At 39.3% G+C, this 24,027-nt stretch overlaps 1 protein-coding gene across 1 annotated transcript in view; it reads right to left on the minus strand.

The window, feature by feature from the left end:
* The window catches only part of LOC138907115 (transposon Tf2-7 polyprotein), a 72,902-nt gene that overhangs the window by 16,626 nt on the left and 32,249 nt on the right, over positions 1 to 24,027 (minus strand). Inside the window, 1 exon segment of the mRNA XM_070197300.1 lies at positions 6,995 to 7,933. Coding sequence (XP_070053401.1) covers positions 6,995 to 7,933 — 939 coding nt within the window.

Below are 24,027 nucleotides of genomic sequence, written 5' to 3' on the forward strand. Positions count from 1 at the left end.
GATTTTTTTATGAAGCAGTGATAAACACAATAACATGAGACGGGTAAATAGTTCTCTTGTAAATAGGGGATTTCCAAATTTATTTTCATCTTTTAACAATTTATATCTCTGGCCAATGAGGCCATATCAATTTATCAATTTATCTCAAACCAGGGAGGCAACATCGTTATTTAAAAATTTCAAGGCAAGCAATACAAGCATGCGCAAATCATGCTGAGGTCGTACGACCCGATCCAATAAATATTTAAACTGTGCACTGCCAGATGGTCGAATGGAGCGAACCATAGATGCATCTATTTATTACCGAGGCGCTCGGCCTGATCCATAAATAATAATTATTTTCAAGAAAACACAAGTTCCTCATTTACAGTCAAGTATCTTATACAAACCTTCAAGTAAGTGAATTTAACTTTATACAATTCTTTTATCAATTTTTATCATGACTAAGTGATTATATTAGCAAGTAAGGGCTCAAACATTCCAAGTATAGCATGATACGGGTCCTAAACTACCCGGACAATAGCGTAATAGTAGCTACGTACGGACTCTTGTCACCTCGTACGTACGTAGCCCCCACAATTAGATACAAACCTTTGTTTAATTAACCTATGGGGTTAATTCCCTCTTGCAAGGCTAGAAAGGAGACTTACCTTGCTCCGAAGTTCATAACCGGCTCCCAAGCCATTCAATCAACTTAAATCGATGCCCAACGCTCCAAAACTAGTCAATAAATGAGCAAATCCATAAATATATACTCTAGTACTCATTATAATCCAATTTATAACAATTCCCAACTTCGTTCGAAAAGTCGATAAAAATCACCCTCAGGCCCACGTGCCTAGATTTCAAAAAATTTCGAAGATAAACTTTACCCATAACCCCACGAACTCAAATATATAATTTATTCTCCATTTCATGCCCAATTTCGTGATCAAAATCCAAGAATACCAATTTCTAGGTTTCCTACCAAAACCCCACAATTTCTACAAATTTCCATGTTTAAATCCATATATAAACCATGTATTTAACTTACAATGTGTGGGAATTACTTACCTCATAGTAGATGATGAAATCTCCTCTTCAAAAGCTCCAAAATCGCCCAACCAAAATGAAATGTGGAGGAAAATGGCCAAATCCCGTATATAAAACTTCACTGCCCAGGTTTGCCCTTCTTCGCGATCTCGGAAAGACCATCGCGATCGCGAAGGCCAAATACACACTGTCCCCAAATTTCCTATATGCGTTCGTGTTCCTCACGACGCGTTCGCGAAGCTTTCCGCCCTTACTGCTTTGTGTTCGCATACCCAGCCTCGCGTTCGCGTAGGCCAAACATCCTCAGATCCAGTCCAAATTTCTTCTACGCGTTCGCGACTCCCCACTAGCGTTCTTATAGGTTCCTCAAGTTCTTCACCGCGTTCGCGTCGTCAAGAACGCATTCGCATAAGGCAAAAATCTATGGTCCATTAGTTCCTTCTTCGCGATCGTGTACATCCACCCGCGATCACGATGCACAACACCATATGCCCCAAATAACTCTACGCGATCGCGGACTTCCTATCGCGATCGCGTATAAGGAAACCGGCAACAACCATGACAGCAACTTCAGCATATCCCCCGAGTCGAATTTCAATCCATTAACCATCCGAAATCCACCCGAGGCCCTCGGGACCCCAACCAATCATACCAACCAGTCCCATAACACATTACGAATTTGCTCGAGCCTTCAAATCACATCAAACAATATCAAAATTATGAATCGCACCCCAATTCAAACTTGATGAACTTTGAAACTTAAAACTTCTACAATCTATGCCGAAACCTACCAAATCACATCCGATTGACCTCAAATTTTGTATACAAGTCACATTTGACATTACGAACCTACTCCAACTTCCGAAATCGGATTCCGACCCCGATATCAAAAAGTCCACTTCCGTTCAAACTTCCCAAAAACCTTCAAATTTATAGCTTTAGCCAAATGACTCCAAAATGACCTCCGGACCTCCGAATCCACTTCCGGACGCGCTCCCAATACCAGAATCACCATACGGAGCTATTCCCAGGCTCGGAATCACAAACGGACATCGATAACATTGAATTGAACCTCAACCCAAATTTATGAAAATTTTCCAAAATGCCAACTTCCACAATAGGCGCCGAAACGCTCCCGGGTCTTCCAAAACTCGATCCGGACATACGCCCAAGTCCAAAATCATCATACGAACCTGTTGAAACCTTTAAATCCTTATTCCGAGATCGTTTACTCAAAAATCCAACCTTAGTCAATTCTTACAACTTAAAGCTTCCGAAATGAGAATTTTCTTTTCATTTCAACTCTGAACTTCCGAAATTTCACTTCCGACCACGCGTACCAGTCATAATACATGGAGTGAAGTTGCTCATGGCCTCAAACTTCTGAACGACGCGCTAGAGCTCAAAACGACCGGTCGGGTCGTTACATCAACACCACGCAATCGCTAACCTGCTCACAGGAGATATCCCACCTGTGGAAATTCCATGCCGTCATCCTCCAATAACGCTGCACTAAGTACAATTACCACGAAACCAATAAACCATCCTGAGCCCGTGCTCATTCACCAGCTGTACAAGTCCGTTCACTCCTCATGGACATCAACTAAAGGTGCGACAATACATTCCAATCCAAAGTCATGTTGTAGCCTGCTTCAAATTAAGCAACTCCCTTCTATCACACCCAATATTCCTCAATATAGCAGCCAATATTCCAAATTAAGCCTGTAGACCTAGTCACTGTCCACCATGAATCCCAAATCACTCTAACTTCCCCCAAGGCGTGTGGCTATCCTACCACGGAACCCATATGCTACTCTGCCACTCTTCCACTTTGGTCAAACCCTCTCCTTTAAGCAACTACTCAACTTCTGTTTTCTTACACTTGGCCTTCTAGAAGTTTAACCACCGCAAGACACCTCCCACGTGTCCTTCCTCATCCTTCGCTGCCTAGTTATTTCCCCAATTCCAAATCCATCTATGTAACACTTGAACCAATAGATTGCTACCACTCTAAACCTCTCCGAAGATCATCCTTCTCGAGCCATTAACATTAGGATTACCGATTCGATTCTGAACCACAGCACACTGCGACATTTGACAGTCGTTTCCCCAGCACCATTCACAATACTCTGCCCCAACGGCGATTTGAAGAAGGCCATAACACCAGCGAACTTAACACATTCAATCAAGGACGACGACACCACATCTCGGAAGAAGATTCCACCACACTCGAAAATACCAAGTCTCTTTACTCCATAAATCCAACGTGAACATTCTTAGTCCGATTGCCTTTCCCTCCGCTGGAAATAAAACACCGAACCTCTGAATCACGCATTGAGAAAAACCTCTTTTCAATTCGTTCGTTGCCCCTATATGTAGACAAGTATCCTACCATTACTTTAATACTATGCGATAACAACTCGTGAACATCATAGCAATTGGTGCATAGCCCCAAAACCATCAGAAATACAACTACTGAGCTGAGATGGCAGAACATCCTTCCACAAGGCGACGACATCAACCCAATCGAATACATAGGGAGAAACATCTTGCTCTACATCAGTAGTGCCATTAAAATTCCTCGATTCCAAATTTATAGCAAGCGCTTCACGTCGCATAAGATTGAATGGGAAGGAAATGAAGGCATAAGCCTCAAAGGAATCAAAGCGCACGATGAGAAATCAAGAAGGGAAGTGCTCCTAACAGTCTTGTAGCCTCTCAAAGATAAGTACAGACGTCTCCGTACCTATCCGCAAGACTCTATTAGACTCGCTCATGACTCGTGAGACCTAAGTGAACCTAGTGCTCTGATACCATGTTGTCACAACCCAAAATCCATAAAGGTCGTGATGGCGTCAAACACTACCGTCAAGCAAGCCAACAATAACTACTTAATTGGGTTCTCATTTTGTTACTTTTGAAATCATATTTTCCTTCAATTTAAATAGTAAAGAATGGGGATTTATAGAGTAAATAATAATACTTTTAACAAATTCAATACAGAACAACCCATAATCATCCCAAAACCCGGTGTCACAAGTGCATGAGCATTGACTAGGAATATAAAATAAAATACAGCAGCTGTCCAAAATACAAATTGGACAGGAAAAATATAAATACTCTGAAGGAGACTCTGCTGGCTGCGGGTCGACGAATGGAACACAGCTCACCTAGGTCCCCGCATGCATACACGCCTCTGCTCTCACAAGGCCACTAGTCATATATGTACCTGCACAAAAATATGCAGCAAGTGTAGTATGAGTACGTAAGCAACGTGTACCCAGTAAGTATCTAGCCTAACCCCAGAGAAGTAGTGACGAGGGGTCGACATCGACACTCATTGGTGGTCCAACAATATAAGGTACAGCAAAGAGGTAGCAAATATGAGGCAGAGTAAGTAAGTGAAATAGAAAAATATAGATCACGTGATACAAATCCCCTCTCTTCACGAGGAACTCAAGCTCTTCATTAGAAATTCCCTCCTTAACCGGAGCATATATATAGGTATATTGATACTCATCAAGTGGCTACCATAATTCAAATCCGGAATTTACAGATACACTGGCTTATTGCCAAGTTTTACGCACGATTTAATGGGAATATGATATAGGAAATGCCGAGGCGTACGGCCTGATTCAACATAATAATAAAAATGTGCACTGCCGAGGGTCGAACGGCCCGAACTATATGATAAATCAATTAACCTGCCGAGGCGAATGACCCGCTCCCATGAGAGTGTGGTACATAAATCCTGCCGAGGCAAATTTCCCGATCCCATAAGAAGTGAAATATAAATTCCTGCCGAGGCGAATGGCCCGATCCCATAAGAATAAGAGGCTTTGACTGGTCCTTGACCCCACTCACGAATAAACTTGTGAATTGTAATTTGTTTAATGAAAACCTTTCGATGAAACATATATATATATATATATATATATATATATATATATATATATACCGGAGCCATGCCGTAAGAGGAGGAATATTATCTGATGGCTAATCGTGAACTCGTGAAGTCTCTACAATAGCAAGTCTAGTCTTAAATAGAATGTAAAGCAGGGGAATTAATAAGCGAGAGACTACTCCAATAGTACAGCTATAGCATGATGTGAACCTAAGTCTACCCGGATAATAACATGAATATAGCTACGTACGGGCTCTCGTCACCTTGCGCGTACGTAGTCTCCACAACAAGTAGCACACACCAAACATATCACCTAGGGGTAATTTCTCCCTCACAGAGTTAGACAGGAGACTTACCTAGCTCCGAAATTCCATAACTGTCTCCAAAGCCTCTCTAACACCTCAAACCGATGCCCGTCGCTCCAAACTAGTCAATTAAGATTAAACCCAATCAAAATGTACTATAATACTTATAATTAATCAATTTATAATAATTTCCAACTCCGCTCGAAAAATCAATAAAGAAACCCTTGGGCCCACGTGCCCGGATTCCGAAAATATTTGAAGATAACTATTACCCATAACCTCACGAACTCAAATATATAATTTATTCTCAATTTCATGCCCAAATTCGTGATCAAAATCCAAAATACCAATTTCTAGGTTTTTCTTCAAAATCCCACAATTTCTATCAATTTTCATGTTTAAATCCTTATACAAACCATGTATGACTTATAATAAGTGGAAATCACTTACCTTGTGTTTCTTGGTGAAAATTCCCCTTTGAAGCTCTCCAGAAATCGCCCAAACCAAAAGAAAATGAAAGAAAATAGGCCAAATCCCGTTCTTAAAGAACCCTTCTGCCTGCGGTCAAATAGCCGCTTCTGCGGCTCCGCACCTGCAAAAATTCCATCGCAGGTGCGGCTCCAGCTCGGCCCAACTGTCCCGCATCTGCGCGTATGCTTCTGCGGTCCATGCGCCGCACCTGCGTCCATCGCCCGCTCCTGCGTTGCCCACTTCGCACATGCGCCTTTGCAGGTGCGCCCAAATATTCTGCACCTGCGGTTGCTGACCAACCTCCTCTCCTTCGCACCTGCGACTCGTGGCTCACACCTGCGAGCTCGCACCTGCGATTGCACGAGATATCTGCTACCTCAGCATTTCATCCAAGTCCAAACTCGATCCGTTAACCATCCGGAATCCACCCGAGGTCCTCGGGACCTCAACCAAATATACCAACACGTCCCAAATCACATAACGAACTTAGTCGAGCCTTTAAATCACATCAAATAACACTAAAAACACAATCACCCTCCAATTCAAACTTAGTGAACTTTGAAACTTCAACTTCTACAATCGATGCAGAAACATATCAAATTATGTCCGATTGACCTCAAATTTTGCACACAAGTCACATTTGACATTAAGAACCTACTCCAACTCTTGGAATTGAAATCCGACCCCGACATCAAAAAGTCCACTCCCGGTCAAACTCGCCAAAACCTTCAAATTTTTAACTTTCACCAAATGACTCCGAAATGACCTACGGACCTCCAAATCCACTTCCGGACGTGCTCCCAATACCAAAATCATCATACGGAGCTATTCCTAGGCTCGAAATCCCAAACGAACATCGATTACATTAAAATACACCTCAACCCAATTTTCATGAAATTCTTCCAAAATTCCAACTTCCATAATAGGAGTCGAAATGCTCCCGGGTCATCCAAAATCCGATCCGGACATACGCCAAGTCCAAAATTATCATACGAACCTGTTTGAACCTTCAAATCCCGATTCCGAGGTCATTTACTCAAAAATCACATTTTTGTCAATTCCTCCAACTTAAGGCTTCCGAAATTAGAATTTTCTTTCCAAATCAACTCCGAACTTCTCGAAATTAAATTCCGATCACGCGTACAAGTCATAATACCTGAAGTGAAGCTGCTCAGGGCCTCAAACCGCTGAATGACACGCTAGAGCTCAAAATAACCGGTCAGGTCATTACAGCCGAACGAGACTTAAATTTTCAAAACGACCATCCGGGTCGTTAAAAAGGACTCATTTCAGTTGCCGAAGACTTGTGCAAGTTGTAACAAAACTGCGCATTGTCTAGTAACTCAACCTAATTCCTCTGTTTAGCAGTCACATAATGCCTCAAGTACTCTTCAAGAAGATGATTGATACGCTCGGATTGCCTATCAGTTTGTAAGTGATTTGCAGTCGAGAATTTCAAATCAGTCCCCAAAAATTTGAACAAAGCAGTCCAAAACCGGCCTGTAAATCTCGGATCCCGATCACTCACAATATCCCTTGGAACCCCAAAGTGTTTCACAACATGCTTGTATAATAATTCAGCATTTAGTTCAGAAGAGCAAACGGTTGGAGCAGCAACAAAAATACCATACATTGAGATTCTGTCAACCACCACTATAATTGTTGCTTTGACATCAAATTTTGGAAGCCCGCTGATAAAGTCCATAGAACATGAAGCCTACGAACACTCCGGAACCGGTAGAGGTTATAGCAAACCAGCTTCTCTCTTCCGTTCAGTCTTGTCAAGTTGACAAACCAGATAAGTTTTCACATAGGCCTCAACGTCATCTTCCATTTTAGGCAAAAATTAATTCCGAGACAGAAACGCCGACATCCTTTCAACACCCAGATGACCAGCATAAAGAGTATCATGAGTCTTCTTTAGAGGTGAACGACGCAATCCATCACCTTGAGGAACTATAATTCTCCCTCCCCCCAACCTGAAGTGCAGCAGATCGTCCTCGATCCAATAATGCCTAATTGTTCCGTCTTTCACTTGATCCATTAATTTCACATACAATGGATCATTCATAGAACACAACTTGATTGTATTTAGAAAATCAGATTCAAATCGAGTAAGTGCATAAGTTGCAACAAATACCTCTTTGCGACTAAGTGCATCAACAACCTGATTTTGTTTTGTAGGTTTGTGCACCCATATGAAGTCGTATTCAACAAAGAAATTTACGAGACCAATGTGCATAGGATTTTTCTGTTCGTACTCAGTCAAATTCTAATATAGTTTATGATATCATTCCATAAAGATTGGTTAATCTAGGCTACAAACTATTAATATTTTTACTACTATTTGAGAGAAACGAATTGATGAAAGGTGGGTGAGGTTTTAAAACTTGTTAATTACTTAAAGAAAAACCAACAACTTCCGAAAGATTCACAATTTAAAAAGAGTTGGGAATCGTTGAATTCACTTGATAATATTATTACAATAAAATCTCAATTTCTACATGTATTTCTCTAAAGAATAATTTCTTATTGCTAATACAATTATATTTTCTCACTATGAAAAAGTCAATTAATAGCACTCTTTGAGATTATGTAATTAATTGAGTTAAAATTAGTGACGATCAAAGCGAAATATTTTGTTGCTTGAATTGTTCTAAAAGGTAGTAAAAACTTTATGAGAATATGTTTATTAAAAATTAGTAATCTTGCCTACAACAATTCCTCTGTGAGAATTAAAACTAAGACAAACAAGATTACAGATTTGAAATAAGAGTTTTACAAAGAATTATTCTCACTCTACTATTTTATTCATTGATTATTATATATTAATTTTTCCCCGTGAGAATTACAAAATTAATATAAGAATAACTTAAAGAAAATATATAGAAGTGATAATAATGATTAATTAGAAACCATTATTTCAGCACAATATGAATTATAAAAATAAAATTTCAAGCCAAGGATGTATTAAAACTAAAAGAATATTATAAAAATATTTATCAAGCTTCATCAACTATCCCAACAAACGATATTACTCCATTATGGAGTATTTAAATCTCACAACAAAAAGGAATTCTAGAATATTACCAATACTCTTAGAGAATATAAAAACATACAAGAAGAAAATAAAGTAGTTAAAGAAAGAAGTTAAGACCAAAGTTTAGAAAAAAGTAGTTCTCTTCCTACGTCTCTCCCCTTCCGATGCCAAATTTTCATTATATATATGGAAAAGTCTTGCAGGCATTAAATGATTAGATGTATCTAAGACTAAGAGCTTGGACACGTCTGAGGATATGAGATTGGACACGTCAAAGATAGGAGTTTGGATACGTCTAAGGATGTGGGCAAGAACACGTCGAAACTTTAATTATATGCTTCCATCTTGCCATTTCAATTCTTGTGCTTTCCATAACAGACTTTTATTGAGCATTCTGTCCTTTTCCTTTTGTTATTTATAATCTTTTTTCTTCTTCTTTTTTTTTTCCTTCAAAAATAGTTAGAAAGATGCAAAATTAAAAATATAATTTAAGTATATTTTTTAAAGTAGAAATTAGAAGTATATAATAAGTAGATATTTTATATTCATCAAATTTCCCCATACTTGAACCATTGCTCGTCCTCAAGGAGAATAACTTTATTAGTAATTATTATTTCTTGTAAAGTAGAAAATTAAAAAAATAAAAATTCACATAAAGTTCAACGCCAATAACTCTTTCAAGTTCACCAAATCTTTACCTTGTTTCTACTTATGCTTTTATTTGGCAAAAGAAATTGTGCATCTCGTATTCCTCATGAACCTTTTGAGATTGATAACTTTATGATCACAACTCTTGAGTTTCTCAAATTTGTCCATAAGCTTGCCCTTCATGTCAGTCTCCACTAATATAAGATCAACATTGATTTCTAAAATCTTCTTAGGGCTTTTTTGGTCTGGTAATATTTGGCTTAATGCTGGTAAGGGTAAAGTATATATTTATAGTGACTTTTCTTTCCAGCTTATCATTAGAGTTGATTATTTTGTCAACCAAGAATTTATTTCACAAGCATATACACATTTTTTTTTTGTATGAGACATTCATATATTCATGAAGCACACTTATTCAGAACGTCTATTTTTTCATTTGTTTTTTCATAATTCTTCATCCCTTGCTTTGATAGTCATTTCTACTCAGTTATAGATGGCCGGAAAAAATAAGAATATTTCTTTTCTGTTCTTTCTTACTTTTTGTTTTTTGACGGTGAATCAATGAAATTGAAGGCTCAAATTTGGGAGCTAAAAGGATATATATATGTACATTTTTTTTTCTTTTCGGAATAAAGAGGCTAAAAAGTTAAACAAAGAAAGCCTAATTTTTTAAAATCAACGTTGTCTGAAATTTCACCTTGATAGATATTAGTGGCAAGTTCTAACTAAATTATATTGATTCTACATGTTTGTGATCATAATGCTTCTCAATTTCAATAATTTCTCATATTTGGAGATACTCATACTTTGCCTTCATAAAAATAAAAACCACAAACTTGGAAGTTAGATGGCATAAATGAAAAAATTATGTTCGAAGGTATGTAAAAATTTATCTTAACACTTTAAAATCGTATAAGAGCAATACTTACAAATAAAGAATGATTATAAACTAAAGAAAATTAGTTGTGCATATATAAATTTATTAGAAACTCCTTTTTATAAATTTTTTTAGACTGAAAATAAGTATATGCATATAAATAAAATAAAATCTTTTTGACTTTCAAATTTACGATAACAGAAGAAAGCTTGAAAGAAACTATGACCACACATGTTCTATGTATAATAGACTGAATTAATTTAACACTTTAACAGTCATAAAGTGCTGGTCATGAATATAAACCAGAAAATTTACCTGTGCCAATATTAGAATTGAATTATTAAATGGCTAACCAACCAGTTACTTAGGCATACCGATCACCATAGAGTTACTCATGTATAAGTGACACTGTTTTTGTAGAAGCCTTCATAAGATGTTCCGGTCTTACAATTACCTGGATATTGACCAGATTAATTAGTTAAGCATTTAATTACCCAAATCTGTATCGCACTTATGAGGCTCCATTGCTTCACCCTCAATGGCTACGGGTAGGGTATCATAGTTGTGAGTTTAACGTCGTCAGCTCGACTTATTAATTTTGAGATTCGTCAGTATATCAAAGTGACTAACGGATTTTGCTCAAAATGTCCTCCAAAGTACATTTTAGCGTGTGACCATTTATATTAAACTTGTCTCCTCCATTATTCTGCTGAATTTCAATTGTACCGTATGGAGTTACATCTGTAACATTGTAAGGACCTGTCCACCTAGATTTCAACTTTCCTTGGAATAGTCTGAGTCGGCTATTGTAAAGAAGTACCTGATCTCCAACTTTAAAACTTTTCTGTCGGATCAAACTATTATGCCAAATTTTTATTTTTTCTTTGAAAATTCTTGCATTTTCATAAGCTACTAATCTCAGTTCTTCCAATCCACTCACTTGAAAAAATTTACTTTTACTAGCGGAGGTGAGATCAAAATTTAGTGCTTTTAATGCCCAATAAGCTTTGTGTTCTAATTCAAGGGGCAAATGAAAAGCTTTTCCAAAGACTAATCTATATGGGGATATTCCAATTGGCGTTTTGAATGCTATTCGGTATGCCCATATTGTATCATCTAATTTTAAAGCCCGATCTTTTCTTGAGATTCTAACCAATTTTTCAAGAATTATTTTTAGCTCGCGGTTGGATACCTCAACTTGTCCTTGAGTTTGAGCATGATATGATGGTCCTATTTTGTGAGTCACACCATATTTTGATAGAAAAGCAGAAAATTGTCTATTCGTGAAATGAGTGCCTTGGTCACTAATTATGACTCGTGGTGTGCCAAATCTAGTAAAAATATTTTTTCTAAGAAAATTGCACACTCTACGCGCATCATTCTTCCTTGTGGGGATCGCTTCAACCCATCTTGACCCGTAATCCACAGTCTCAAAGATATATTCAAAAGAGTGAGAAGAAGGAAAAGGACCCATAAAATCTATTCCCCAAACATCAAATATTTCACATACCTGTATTGATTGCAATGGCATCTCATCTCTCTTAGTGCTATTACCTGTTCTCTGACACCTGTCACATTGTGCAACATATGCTCGAGCATCTTTAAAGAGTGTCGGCCAAAACAATCCGACTTCTAAAACTTTAAAAGCCGTTCGATTTGCTTCATAATGGCCTCCAATTGCTCCATCATGGCAGTGATACAGAATCTTGTTCATCTCTTCTTCAGGTACACACTTTCTAATAATATTATCTGCACAATTTTTAAACAAGTAAAGTTCATTCCACAGATATACTTTGCATCAGATATAAGATTTTTTCTTTGTTGGTAAGAGAGATCTTGGGGTTTCTATTTTTCAACCAAGTAGTTCGCGATATCTGCTAACCAGGGTGGTTGGATCAAAACTGTGTCATCTGAAAAAACATGTTCATCATGAAACTCTTCTAATCTAGACAAATGATCAGCTACCTGGTTCTCTGTCTCCTTTTTATCTTTTATCTCAAGGTCAAATTCTTGTAAAAGTAAAATCTATCTTAACAATCTAGGTCGAGCATCATTCTTTGCTAAGAGGTATTTTAAAGTTGCATGATCAGTAAAAACAGTGACCTTGGTTCCTATCAAATAAGATCAAAACTTATCAAAAATAAATACTACTACTAGTAACTTTTTTTCTGTCGTGGCATAATTTAGTTGAGCCTCATTCATTGTTTTACTAGAATAGTAAATGAGACGAATGATCTTATGGCCTAAAACAGCTCCAACTGTCGTATCACTAGCATCACACATAATCTCAAAGGCTTGTAGCTATCCTCCATGAGGATTCTGTGCATACAAATAACTGGATTAATGCCTTTGATATCTTCTATAGTCCACCCCAAGGCTCCTTTATGTGCTTTCAATACTTCAATTAGTTTTTCTTCTTGTCCTGTAGTAAGAGAAGATGAAATAATTACTGAAAATAATTCTTCCTCAAGATAAATATATTTTAAATGAGATGGGAGAATTTTGAGCTCAATTTTTTGTTGAACTTGTTCCAGTTGCATCTCCTCATCTTTAGAATCTTTTTCTAATATTTCAGCTTCTCTTCTAATAATAGGATCATCATCCTGTGTGGTGCTAGATTTGGCCAAACATCTTTCCATTGAGTCTAGAATTGATTGATCATCTTTGAATTCATCTATAAGATAACTAATCATGTCAATTAAAAAACACGAAGATGATGCCTCATCTCCTAAAAACCTTAGTATCTTTTGCATATCAAAAATGACTCTTTTTTTATCAACTCTCAAAATTAGTTTTCCTTGATGGACATCTATGATTACTCTACCTGTAGCAAGAAAAGGTCTACCCAAAATTATCAGTTGATCAGGACATTCCTTCATTTCAAGTACTATGAAATCCACATGAAAAACAAACGTATCTACTCTTACAAGTACATTTTCAATTATTCCCTTAGGTGTCTTAGTACTTTGATCTGCAAACTGAAGAGAAACACCTATATATTTTATTTCTCCGAGATTCAATTTTCTAAAGATAGAAAATGACATCAAATTTATTGAAGCTCCAGAATCACAAAGTGCTTTTTAAAAATATACTCCTCCCAAAGTGCATGGAATTGTAAAACTGCCTGGTTCATTTGTGGTAGCTTATTTTGAAGTATAACACTGCATTTTTCAGTATGCATTACCACAGAAACTTCTTCCAATTTTCTTTTGCTTGATAAAATTTATTTTAAAAATTTGGCATATGAAGGCATTTGTAATAAAGCATCAGTGAACATATGGTTTTTCAACATTCTTACCATTATCTACCTGTTGTTCTGGTTAGTTCTTTTCTTGTCTGTCTCAATAAGATTTATCAAGTTCCTTACGTGACCGTAAGGTGATGGCCTTAAGGTGCTCTTTTAGGTTTTTCTCTGTATTGCTTTGTAAGGGACCCTGAATCTTTTGACACAACAGCTGCCAATTGGCTCAACTGAATTTCAAGCTTTTTGAGGGATGAATTTTGGCTCTCCATCTTTTCATCAGTGACCTTAATGTACTTGTACAAAAGGTCATCAAGACTAGGATGGGCTTGCTGAGGCCTTTGCTGATATAGAGTTGCTTGCTGATAAGGTCTGAAGTTTGATTGACCATGGTTTGGTTTCTGGTATCCAGGTGACCCCTGTATTTGTTGCTTCTAGAAGCTTTGAGAGCTCTCAACACCGTTTGGATTGGTCCATTGAAAACATGGATGTTTCTGTGCCATTGGACTTCCAAAATGATGCTGCTTGTAACCGATGACATTGACATGTTCATCATTGTGATTGGTTGCTTAACATTTATGGTTCTGATGGTTTCCTCCACACATGTCACAAGCCTCAGACTGGCTTTGTAATGACCCGACCGATTATTTTGAGTTCTAGCGTGTCATTCGGTAGTTTGAGGTCATGAGTAGCTTCACTTCAGGAATTATGACTTGTATGTGTGGTCGGAATTGAAATTTAGGAAGTTCGGAGTTGATTTGGAGAAAAGATAATTCTAATTTCGGAAGCCTTAAGTTGGAGGAATTGACTAAAGTATAAGTTTTGAGTAAATGACCTCGTAATCGGGATTTGAAGGTTCTTACAGGTTCGTATGATAATTTTGGACTTGGGCATATGTCCGGAGCGGGTTTTGGATGACTGGGGAGCGTTTCGGCGCCTATTATGGAAGTTGGCATTTTGGAAGAATTTCATAAATTTGAGCTGAAGTGCATTTCAATGTTATCAATCTCCGATTGGGATTCCGAGCCTGGAAATAGCTCCGTATGGTGATTTTGGTCTTAGAAGCGTGTCCGAAAATTTATTTGGAGGTCCGTAGGTCATTTCGGCGTCAATTGGCGAAAGTTGGAAATTTGGATGATTTTTGAGAAGTTTGACCGGGAGTGGACTTTTTGATATCGGGGTCGGATTCCGATTCTGAAAGTTAGAGTAGGTCCGTAATGTCAATTATGACTTGTGTGCAAAATTTGAGATCAATCGGACGTGATTTGATAGGTTTCGGCATCGATCATAGAAGTTTGGAATTTCAAAGTTCATTAAGTTTGAATTGGAGGATGATTCGTAGTTTCGATGTTGTTTGGAGTGATTTGAGGCCTCGACTAAGTTTGTAATGTGTTTTGGGACGTGTTGGTATATTTGGTTGAGGTTCTGAGGGCCTCGGGTGGATTCCGGATGGTAAACGGATCAAGTTTGGATTTTTAAAGAGCAGTTGTTGCACCAGGTTTTTGGTGTAACAGCACCTGCGGAGGGCTAGCCGGAGGTGCGAGCTCACAGAAGCGAGTCCAAAGCTCGCAGAAGCGGCCAAGTGTTGGCATCCCAGAAGTCGTAGGTGCGGATTAGAGGAGCGCAGATGCGCGACCGCAGGAGCAGTCCAAGGACCGCAGAAGCGGGACCCAATGCAGGTGCGGCGCATGCACCGCAGAAGCGAGCCGCTGATCGCAGAAGCGGACAAGCCAGCTAAGGGAGAAAGCCGCATCTGCGAGATTATTTTCGCAGATGCGGTTGGCTAGCCGCAGAAGCGGAAATCGTGGCTGGGCGGAATGTTTTTTTAAAGCTGGGTTTGGGTTCATTTCACCCATTTTCCAAACGGCTTGGGCGATTTTTGGAGCTCTTCAAGGGAGTATTTTCGCCATCCAATGCAAGGTAAGTGATTTACACCTATTGCAAGTTAAGTACTTAGTTTACATATGGATTTAAATATGGAAATTAGTAGGAATTTGGGATTTTGATGAAAAACCTAGAAATTTATATTTTTGGATTTTGACCATGAATTTGGGCATGGAATTGGATGAAAATTGTATATTTGAGTTCTTGAGATTTTGGGCAACGTCTTCCTCTGAAAATTTCTGGAATCCGGGCACGTGGGCTCGAAGTGAATTTTAGGAATTTTACCATTTTGGGTTGGATAATTAATTTAATAGTCTAATTTCGAATTATTGAGTAAGTATTAATTATTTTATATAACATTTGAATAGTTTCGAATTTTTTCGTCACCGAATTGGGATTTTTATCGACGTTGTGATCGGGAAATGGTCTTTGAGACAAGGTAAGTCTCTTGTCTAACCCTGTAGGAGGGAATTTACCCCATATGTGATTTAAATTAATAATTATTGCTAATTGTGGGGGCTACGTACGCACGAGGTGACAAGAGTCCATGCGTAGCTACTAATATTGCTAAAGTCCGGGTAGTTTAGGACTCAAATCATGAATTACTTGTGATAATTGTATTCTTATTTAATTAAAGCAATAGAATTATGTTGTATATTGTTAGAGGAAATGGTAAAAGATTGAAATCTCACATACTTGAAATTTTGTTCAGAATATTTAACTGTTGTAGACATTTGTACATCCTCATGCGTTAAATCTCAAAAATTTAAATATATATTCTTAATCTGGAGGTTCATAAGAAAAATGTCCTCCTTTCTTGTGGAGCAGGCCGAATGCCTCGATAGTATAGATGCATCTATGGATCGTGCCGCACGTCCCTCGGCAGTGTACACGACACTCTGGATCGGGCCGTACGACCACGACGAAAATCATGCCTAATAATAATAATTACATGATACCTTGATATTTTATTGTAACTTGTGAAGTTAATTGATAAATTAGAAATTATTGGAATTGAAAGAGTTAATTATTTCTGCTGGTTAAAGAAAAATTATTGTTATTCCTATAAATCATGTTGATTTAAATATTTCCATTTTTTTGAAATATTATTGACCCTTAGTGAGTGTTAAAGTCAACCTCTCGTCACTACTTCTTCGAGATTAGGCTTGATACTTACTGGGTACACGTTGTTTCCGTACTCATGCTACACTTACTGTACATTTTGTGCAGGTACATATATGTCTAGCGGCCTTGTGGGCGCAAAGGTGTGGTTAAAATGCGGGGACTTAGGTGAGCTGCATTCTATATTACGATCCGCAGCCAACAGAGTCTCTTTCAGAGTTATTTATATTTCCTGTCTAATTTGTATTCCGGACAGATGTTGTATTTTATTTTACTCTCTAGTTAATGATCATGCACTTGTGACACCAGATTTTGGGAGTGGTTATGGGTTGTTTAGTAATTTAGTTGCTAAAATATTTATCACTTACTCTATGAATTCTATCTTTACTATTTAATTGAAGAAATTTTTATTTAAAAAAAATATTAAAATGAGTAATTAAATTAATTAGTCAAGGTTGGCTTGCCTGACATTGATGTTAGGCACCATCACGACCTTTAATGAATTTTGGGTCGTGACAACATGGTATCAGAGCACTAGGTTCACTTAGGTCTCACGAGTCATGAGCAAGTCTAGTAGAGTCTTGCGGATCGGTACGGAGACATCTGTACTTATCTTCGAGAGGCTACAGGGCTGTCAGGAGCACTTCCCTTCTCGATTCCTCATCGTTCGATTCGATTCCTTGAGGCTTATGCCTTTGTTTCCTTCCTATTCAATCTTATGCGACGTGAAGCGCGTGTTATAAATTTGGAATCGAGGACGTTTAATGGTACTACATATGTGGTGCAGGATGTTTCTCCTTGCGTATTTGATTGGGCTATTGTCGTCGCCTTGCGGAAAGCCGCTATGTTGTTTCAGCTCAGTATTACCTAAGGTTTGAGATTTGGCATTGATTGCTATGACGATTCGTGTGTTGCCATCGCAAAATGTTCGTGTAATGGTAAGATTCTTGTCTATGCGTCGAGGCAGTGAATGACTTGAAAGTATGTTTTACTCAGTGCATGATTCAGAGATTCAGTTTTTTTTTTAATTTCCGGCAGAGGACTGGCAATCAGACTACAAATGCTCAGGTTTGGGTCGATGGGGTAGCGAGACTTGGTATTTTCGAGCGTGGTGGAATTTTCATCTGTGATGTGGTGACATCGTCCTTGCTGGAATATGTTAAACTCGCTGGTGTTATGGTCTTTTTCAATTCGCCTTTGGGGTAGGGTATTGTGAAATGATGCCGAGGAAGCGGCTGTCAGAAATCGCGGTGTGCAGTGGTTCAGGATCGAAACGATGTTCCAAGTATTGATGGCTCGAGAAAGATGATCCTCGGAAAGGTTTAAAGTTGGTAGCGATTGATTGGTTCAAATGCTACAGAGATAGACTTTGATTTAAGGCAACAACTGGGCAGCGAAGGATGAGGAAGGACATGAAGGAGGTGTCTCGCGGTGGTTAAACTTCTAGAAGGCCTAGTGTGAGAAACATGAGTCGAGTAGTTGCTTAAAGGAGTGAGTTTGACCAAAGTGGGAGAGTGGCAGAGTAGTATATGGGTTGTGTGGTAGGATGACTATATGCCTTAAGAAAGGTTTAGAGTGATTTGGGATTTATGGTGGACAATGACTAGGTCTACGGACTTAATTTGGAATATTGGTTGCTATATTGAGGAAGATTGGGTGTGACAGGAGGGAGTTGCTTAATATGAAGCAGGATACAACATGACTTTGGATTTGAAAGGTATTGTCGCACCTTTAGTTGATGTCCATGAGGAGTGAACGGACGTGTACAGCTGGTGAACGAGCACATGCTCAGGATGGTTTATTGGTTTCGTGGTAATTGTACTCGGTGCAGTGTGGTTGGAGGATGTCGGCATGTAATTTCCACAGGTGGGTTATCTCCTGTGAGCTAGTTAGTGGTCGCGTGGTTGACGAAGCTTCTACAAAGAATTTTACTGGTTATCCGGTAAGAGGTCGAGCATGTAAATGTGGCTAATGATTCAGAGTGTTCATGAAATAGTTAACAGGAAGATTTCGAGGAATTTGGTGGGTCGATTGTGCGAGGTCATGTCAATGAAGAAGAAGGAATCTTGGTAGGTTCCAGAGTTATGTAATTGTAGCTTCAAGCTAAGTGGGATAGCCCCACCGTCTACGATTGGATTGCATGGTTGTCTACTTGTGAGGTTTCTGGTTATCTGCATATTGGTGAGTTATTACGACTAAGGAAAGAAAACGTCAGTGGTAGTTTGAGCGAAGAATTGGAGGAATGTGTGCTATACTTGGGCTTTATCGGTTCATGTTCAGTTTTGAGAAGACTCAGGGTTTATGCTTCGAGGGGAGGTGATGTACAAGGAAAGTGGTCCAGTCGGGGTGCTTCTTTGAGAGGGTGTTCATGGGCTAGCAGGGCCTTGGAGTTTGATTATAGTCGAGACCAAGTCAGGGTGAGTGACTCTCAATAACGGTCTTAGTAGATTCAAAAATTTGAGTGTGGTGCCTAAGGATTTCGAGTTCGTAGTATAGTTAAGTATCGAGCTTTTGCAGTGGACTATGAAAGGGGTTTAGAGTGTTTAATGTTATCTTCGGGCTACGATGTAGCATTGGAGGAATGGAAGAAAATGACTTCTGATTCATAGAGGAATTATCACAATTGGGTGTACCAGTTGAGAATGTAAACGTGAGCACAAAGAGGGTATGAGATGGTACGTGGGTTTTGAGGCAATGTGGGCTCGTGAAATGGAGTCACTCGGGGTGAGTACGGACTGAGTTCGATATAATTCAAATGGAGCTATTGTTATTTCTAAGGAAAGTCTAGGGTAAAAGTAGAAGCAGTCGGATCGGTTAGCAATGGTTGAATTGGCATGATGGTGGCAATGATCAGTTCCTTCAGCGAGTTAAGTTATACATGGGGTTGGTGACGGTACGTGTGAGGCTTGATGGCCGCCGTAATTGATTTTATTTGGAGGCATTCGAGTAATATGGCATGTTATGTGTAGATGAATTATGGAAGATTTATGGTGGTTTAGACCACTACTTGAGGATTATATTTTCTGCGATTATGGGAATTCAGTCACGTATTGCAATGGTTCTCCTGAAACGAGTAAAGTGGAAGGTTTCTATATGATGATGTGTGTATCCTATTAGTGGTTTAGGAGTTATGATGAAATTCTTGAGTTTTCGCGTGTTGGTGAGATAGGTGCGGTGAGCGGCATGAAATTTGAAAGTTGAGGATCAAGGTTGTAGTTCGGTGTTGACAAGGATGTCACGAGCTCGGACGAGCAGGGAAGGATTCAGATGTTTAGAGTAAGTTGGTATTGTTTTTAGCATCACTGAGATCGGTGTCATGTGTAAGAGGCTTTGTGTACTGATTTGCGGACTTTTGATTCACTTACAACATTGTATGACTGGTGGTCTAGATGTGCGGACTTTGCTACCTGGTGCGGAAGGTCGTATGAGTATATCCCATGGGAAATTGTATAAGTGTGACATGTAGTCACTTGATTGATTAAAGATTTAGAACCAAGTATGGAGATTGTGGTACTATCACTAATGTGTGAATTTATGCCTGAAGGGCGCTCGGTTTATTTGGTTTTGCAATGTGGAAGTTTGTTTCAGATTTGACGGTTGTTCTTGTGTGTTATGGGAAAAAGGGTTATTGTGGATCCTTGAAAGGTTATTAGCAGTGCGGTATGATCAGAATCGGCTTGAGGTCCGTGGATGGATCTAAATATGAATGTGGGCTCTATATCAGGCTGGATGTGTTCATTTCGGCATAACGTTGTTTTCGGAGGGGTCTTCGGGCCTGGGATGTTATTTCTATTGTCGGCCCTTCCATGTAGTCCCTATTGTCCATGTAGGTTGTGAGGCGGTTTGATTAGTCGCACTCGTATTGAGATCCCGTATAGTTTGCGGTGTTATATGAGCAGGATGGCTCTCGAGATACAGGTCATTTATTGCACCTTAGTCGTGCTTGAGTTTTGTAGCGTATGGCGCTATCTGATGGTATTGTGCACTTGGCGTGCTTGTAGTTGACATTCGGGTATTTCGTAGGTATATGCATTTTGGCTTGATGGGTACTTCCCTATTTATTGTGATGTGTGGATCGGGCGGCACGCCGCCACGGGTATGTTGTTTGGATCGGGTTGCACGCCGCAACAGTATGATGTTGAGTACAGTTCCCCATACCTATTCTTGTGTGTCTTATTTCTCATGTTCTGAGGAAGGTTCATAACACCTTTTCGGTTGTTTAAATTGCTACGTGGGTTGAGTAGTTCTTTCCAGAGTCCGTTTTTCCTTATGTATCACATTCGAGTTTGTGGCTTGTTAGCACATGGTGGTATCATATGAGACTTTTGGTAGTGATTGTGGTGGCTTATTACCGGAATGACTTGTACTAGGTGAGGCGAGATTTTTGGACCTGGGATCAGTGCAATCGGAATTATATGAGGCATATTAAAGAGCAAATATTGTTATTTGGTTCATAATGAGGTAATGGTTTCTGTCAGGAGGAGGGACTAAATGATTTGTTGACTACGCAGTTGGTTATGAATTTCTACACATCTCTTCCGTCGTGGCAGCATTGCAAGAGTTGGAACAGGACTTATATGTGTCTTGATGTATGTTGTGGGCATCGGATTCGTGGAATTTCGGCTATTGTTATCGAAGGATGTTATTATGGTCATGTGAATTATGTGGTGCATGGTGTGAACTCAGCAAAGGTATGCAATCATGTATTAATGCAGCGTGTATTGATTGAGATGGTGTTCGTATGTTGGAAGCATGCCTAGTAGAGAATTTCAGATGTTGGAATTTGTCTTTGAGGCTTATTTGCCAAAATAAAAGGAGAGGGTCTTCAGATTTGCTCGAGCTAATGTGCTCAGCTTAGTTGTGGAAGCACGGGTAGGTGCACGAGGGTTAAACAGTGATTTCGGACAACTCCAAAGCAGTTCTTAGCACGTTCGAGGACGAACGTATATTTAAGTGGGAGAGAATGTAACGACCCGACCGGTCGTTTTAAGTTCTAGCATGTCATTCGGCAGTTTGAGGCCATGAGTAGCTTCACTTCAGGTATTATGACTTGTATATGTGGTCGGAATTGAAATTCAGGAAGTTCGGAGTTGATTTGGAGAAAATAAAATCTAATTTCGGAAGCCTTAAGTTGGAGGAATTGACTAAAGTATGAGTTTTGAGTAAACGACCTCGGAATCGGGATTTGAATGTTCCAACAGGTTCGTATGATGATTTTGGACTTGGGTGTATGTCCGAAGCAGGTTTTGGATGACCCGAGAGCATTTCGGCAGCTATTATGGAAGTTGCCATTTTGGAAGAATTTCATAAATTTGAGCTGAAGTGCATTTCAATGTTATCAATGTCCGTTTGGGATTTCGAGCCTTGGAATAGCTCCGTATGGTGATTATGGTCTTAGAAGCGTGTTCGAAAATTTATTTGGAGGTCCGTAGGTCATTTCGGCGTCAATTGGCGAAAGTTTGAAATTTGGATGATTTTTGAGAAGTTTGACCAGGAGTGAACTTTTTGATATCGGGGTTGGATTCCGATTCTGGAAGTTGGAGTAGGTCCGTAATGTCAATTATGACTTGTGTGCAAAATTTGAGGTCAATCGGACGTGATTTGACAAGTTTCGGCATCGATCGTAGAAGTTTGGAATTTCAAACTTCATTAAGTTTGAATTGGAGGGTGATTCGTAGTTTCGATGTTGTTTGGCGTGATTTGAGGTCTCAACTAATGTAACGACCCGACCGGGAGTTTTGAGCTCTAGCGCGTCATTTGGCAGTTTGAGGCCATGAGCAGCTTCACTTCAGGTATTATGACTTGTGCGTATGATCGGAATTGAATTTCGGGAAGTTCATAGTTGATTTGGAAAGAAAATTCTTATTTCGTAAGCCTTAAGTTGAAAGAATTGACTAAGATTGGATTTTAGAGCAAACGGCCTCGGAATCGAGATTTGAAGGTTCCAGCAGGTTCGTATGATGATTTCAGACTTGGGCGTATGTTCGGATCGGATTTTGGATTCCCGGGAACGTTTCGGCACCTATTGTGGAAGTTAGCATTTTGGAAGAATTCCATAAATTTGGGTTGAAGTGCATTTCAATGTTATCGATGTCTGTTTGGAATTCTGATTCTGAAAATAGTTCTGTATGCTGATTCTGGTACTAGGAGCGCGTCCGGAAGTGGATTTGGAGGTCCGTAGATCATTTTGGGGTCGTTTGGGGAAAGTTAGAAAATTTGAAGGTTTTTGAGAAGTTTGACCGGAAGCGGACTTTTTGATATCAGGGTCAGATTCTGATTCCGGAAGTTGGAGAAGGTCTGTAATGTCAAATGTGACTTGTGTGCAAAATTTGAGGTCAATCGGACGTGATTTGATAGGTTTCATCATCGATTGTAGAAGTTGAAGTTTCAAAGCTCATTAAGCTTGGAATGGGGTGCGATTCATGAATTCGACGTTGTTTGGTCTGATTTGAAGGCTTGACTAAGTTCGTAATGTGTTTTTGGACGTGTTGGTATAATTGGTTGAGGTCCCGAGGGCCTCGGGTGGATTCCGGATGGTTAACGGATCGAGTTTGGACATCTAAGGAAAAAAATAAAGCAGCTGATATTTGGTGTGATCACACCTGCGCAATAAGGGCCGCAGGTGCGAGGTCGCAGGTGTGAGCCAGTGGTCGCAGGTTCGGTTTGGGTGAAGCTGGGCAATGATCGCAGGTGCGAAAGGTTGTCTGTACCTGCGAGGTCGCAGATGCGGAGGTGCGTCGCAGGTGCGAGAGTGAGAGAAGGGTCTGGGAGCGCACCTGTGAGGGTATGTCCGCACCTGCGAAGGCGCAGATGCGGAAGGAAAGGCCCAGGTGCGGAGAGTGCTAGGCAGAGGGAATGCGGAGGTGCGAGGTTTTGGCCACACCTGCGAAGCCACAGGTGCGACTACTATTCCGCAGGTGCGGAAATGTCGCTGGGCAGAAGGGTTTTTATAAACGGGACTTGGCCCATTTTCCCCCCATTTTCATTTGGTTTTGACGATTTTGGAGATCTTCAAGGGGAGATTTTCATCAAGCAATTCTAGGTAAGTGGTTTCTTCCCATTGTGAGTTAAATACATGAAAAATACATGGATTGGAACATTGAAATTAGTATAAATTGTGGAGTTTTGGTAGAAGACCTAGAATTTGGTATTTTTGAATTTTGACCACGAAATTGGGCATGGAATTGAGAATAAACTATATATTTGAGTTCGTGAGGTTATGGGTAAAGTTATCTTTGAAATATTATTTTGGAATCCGGGCATGTGGGCCTGAGGGTGATTTTATCGACTTTTCGATCGGGGTTAGAAATTGTTATAAATTGGATTATATTGAATATTTGAGTTTATATTAATGGATTTGCATAATTATTGGCTAGTTTTGGAGCGTTATGCATCGATTCAAGTTGTTTGAAGGGCTCGGAAGCCGGTTATGGAACTTCGGAGCGAGGTAAGTCTCATTTCTAATCTTTTAAGAGGAAATTTACCCCATAGGTGAAATAAACC

This window comes from Nicotiana tomentosiformis, chromosome 1 (assembly GCF_000390325.3).
Source record: "Nicotiana tomentosiformis chromosome 1, ASM39032v3, whole genome shotgun sequence".
NCBI classification, from domain to species: domain Eukaryota; kingdom Viridiplantae; phylum Streptophyta; class Magnoliopsida; order Solanales; family Solanaceae; genus Nicotiana; species Nicotiana tomentosiformis.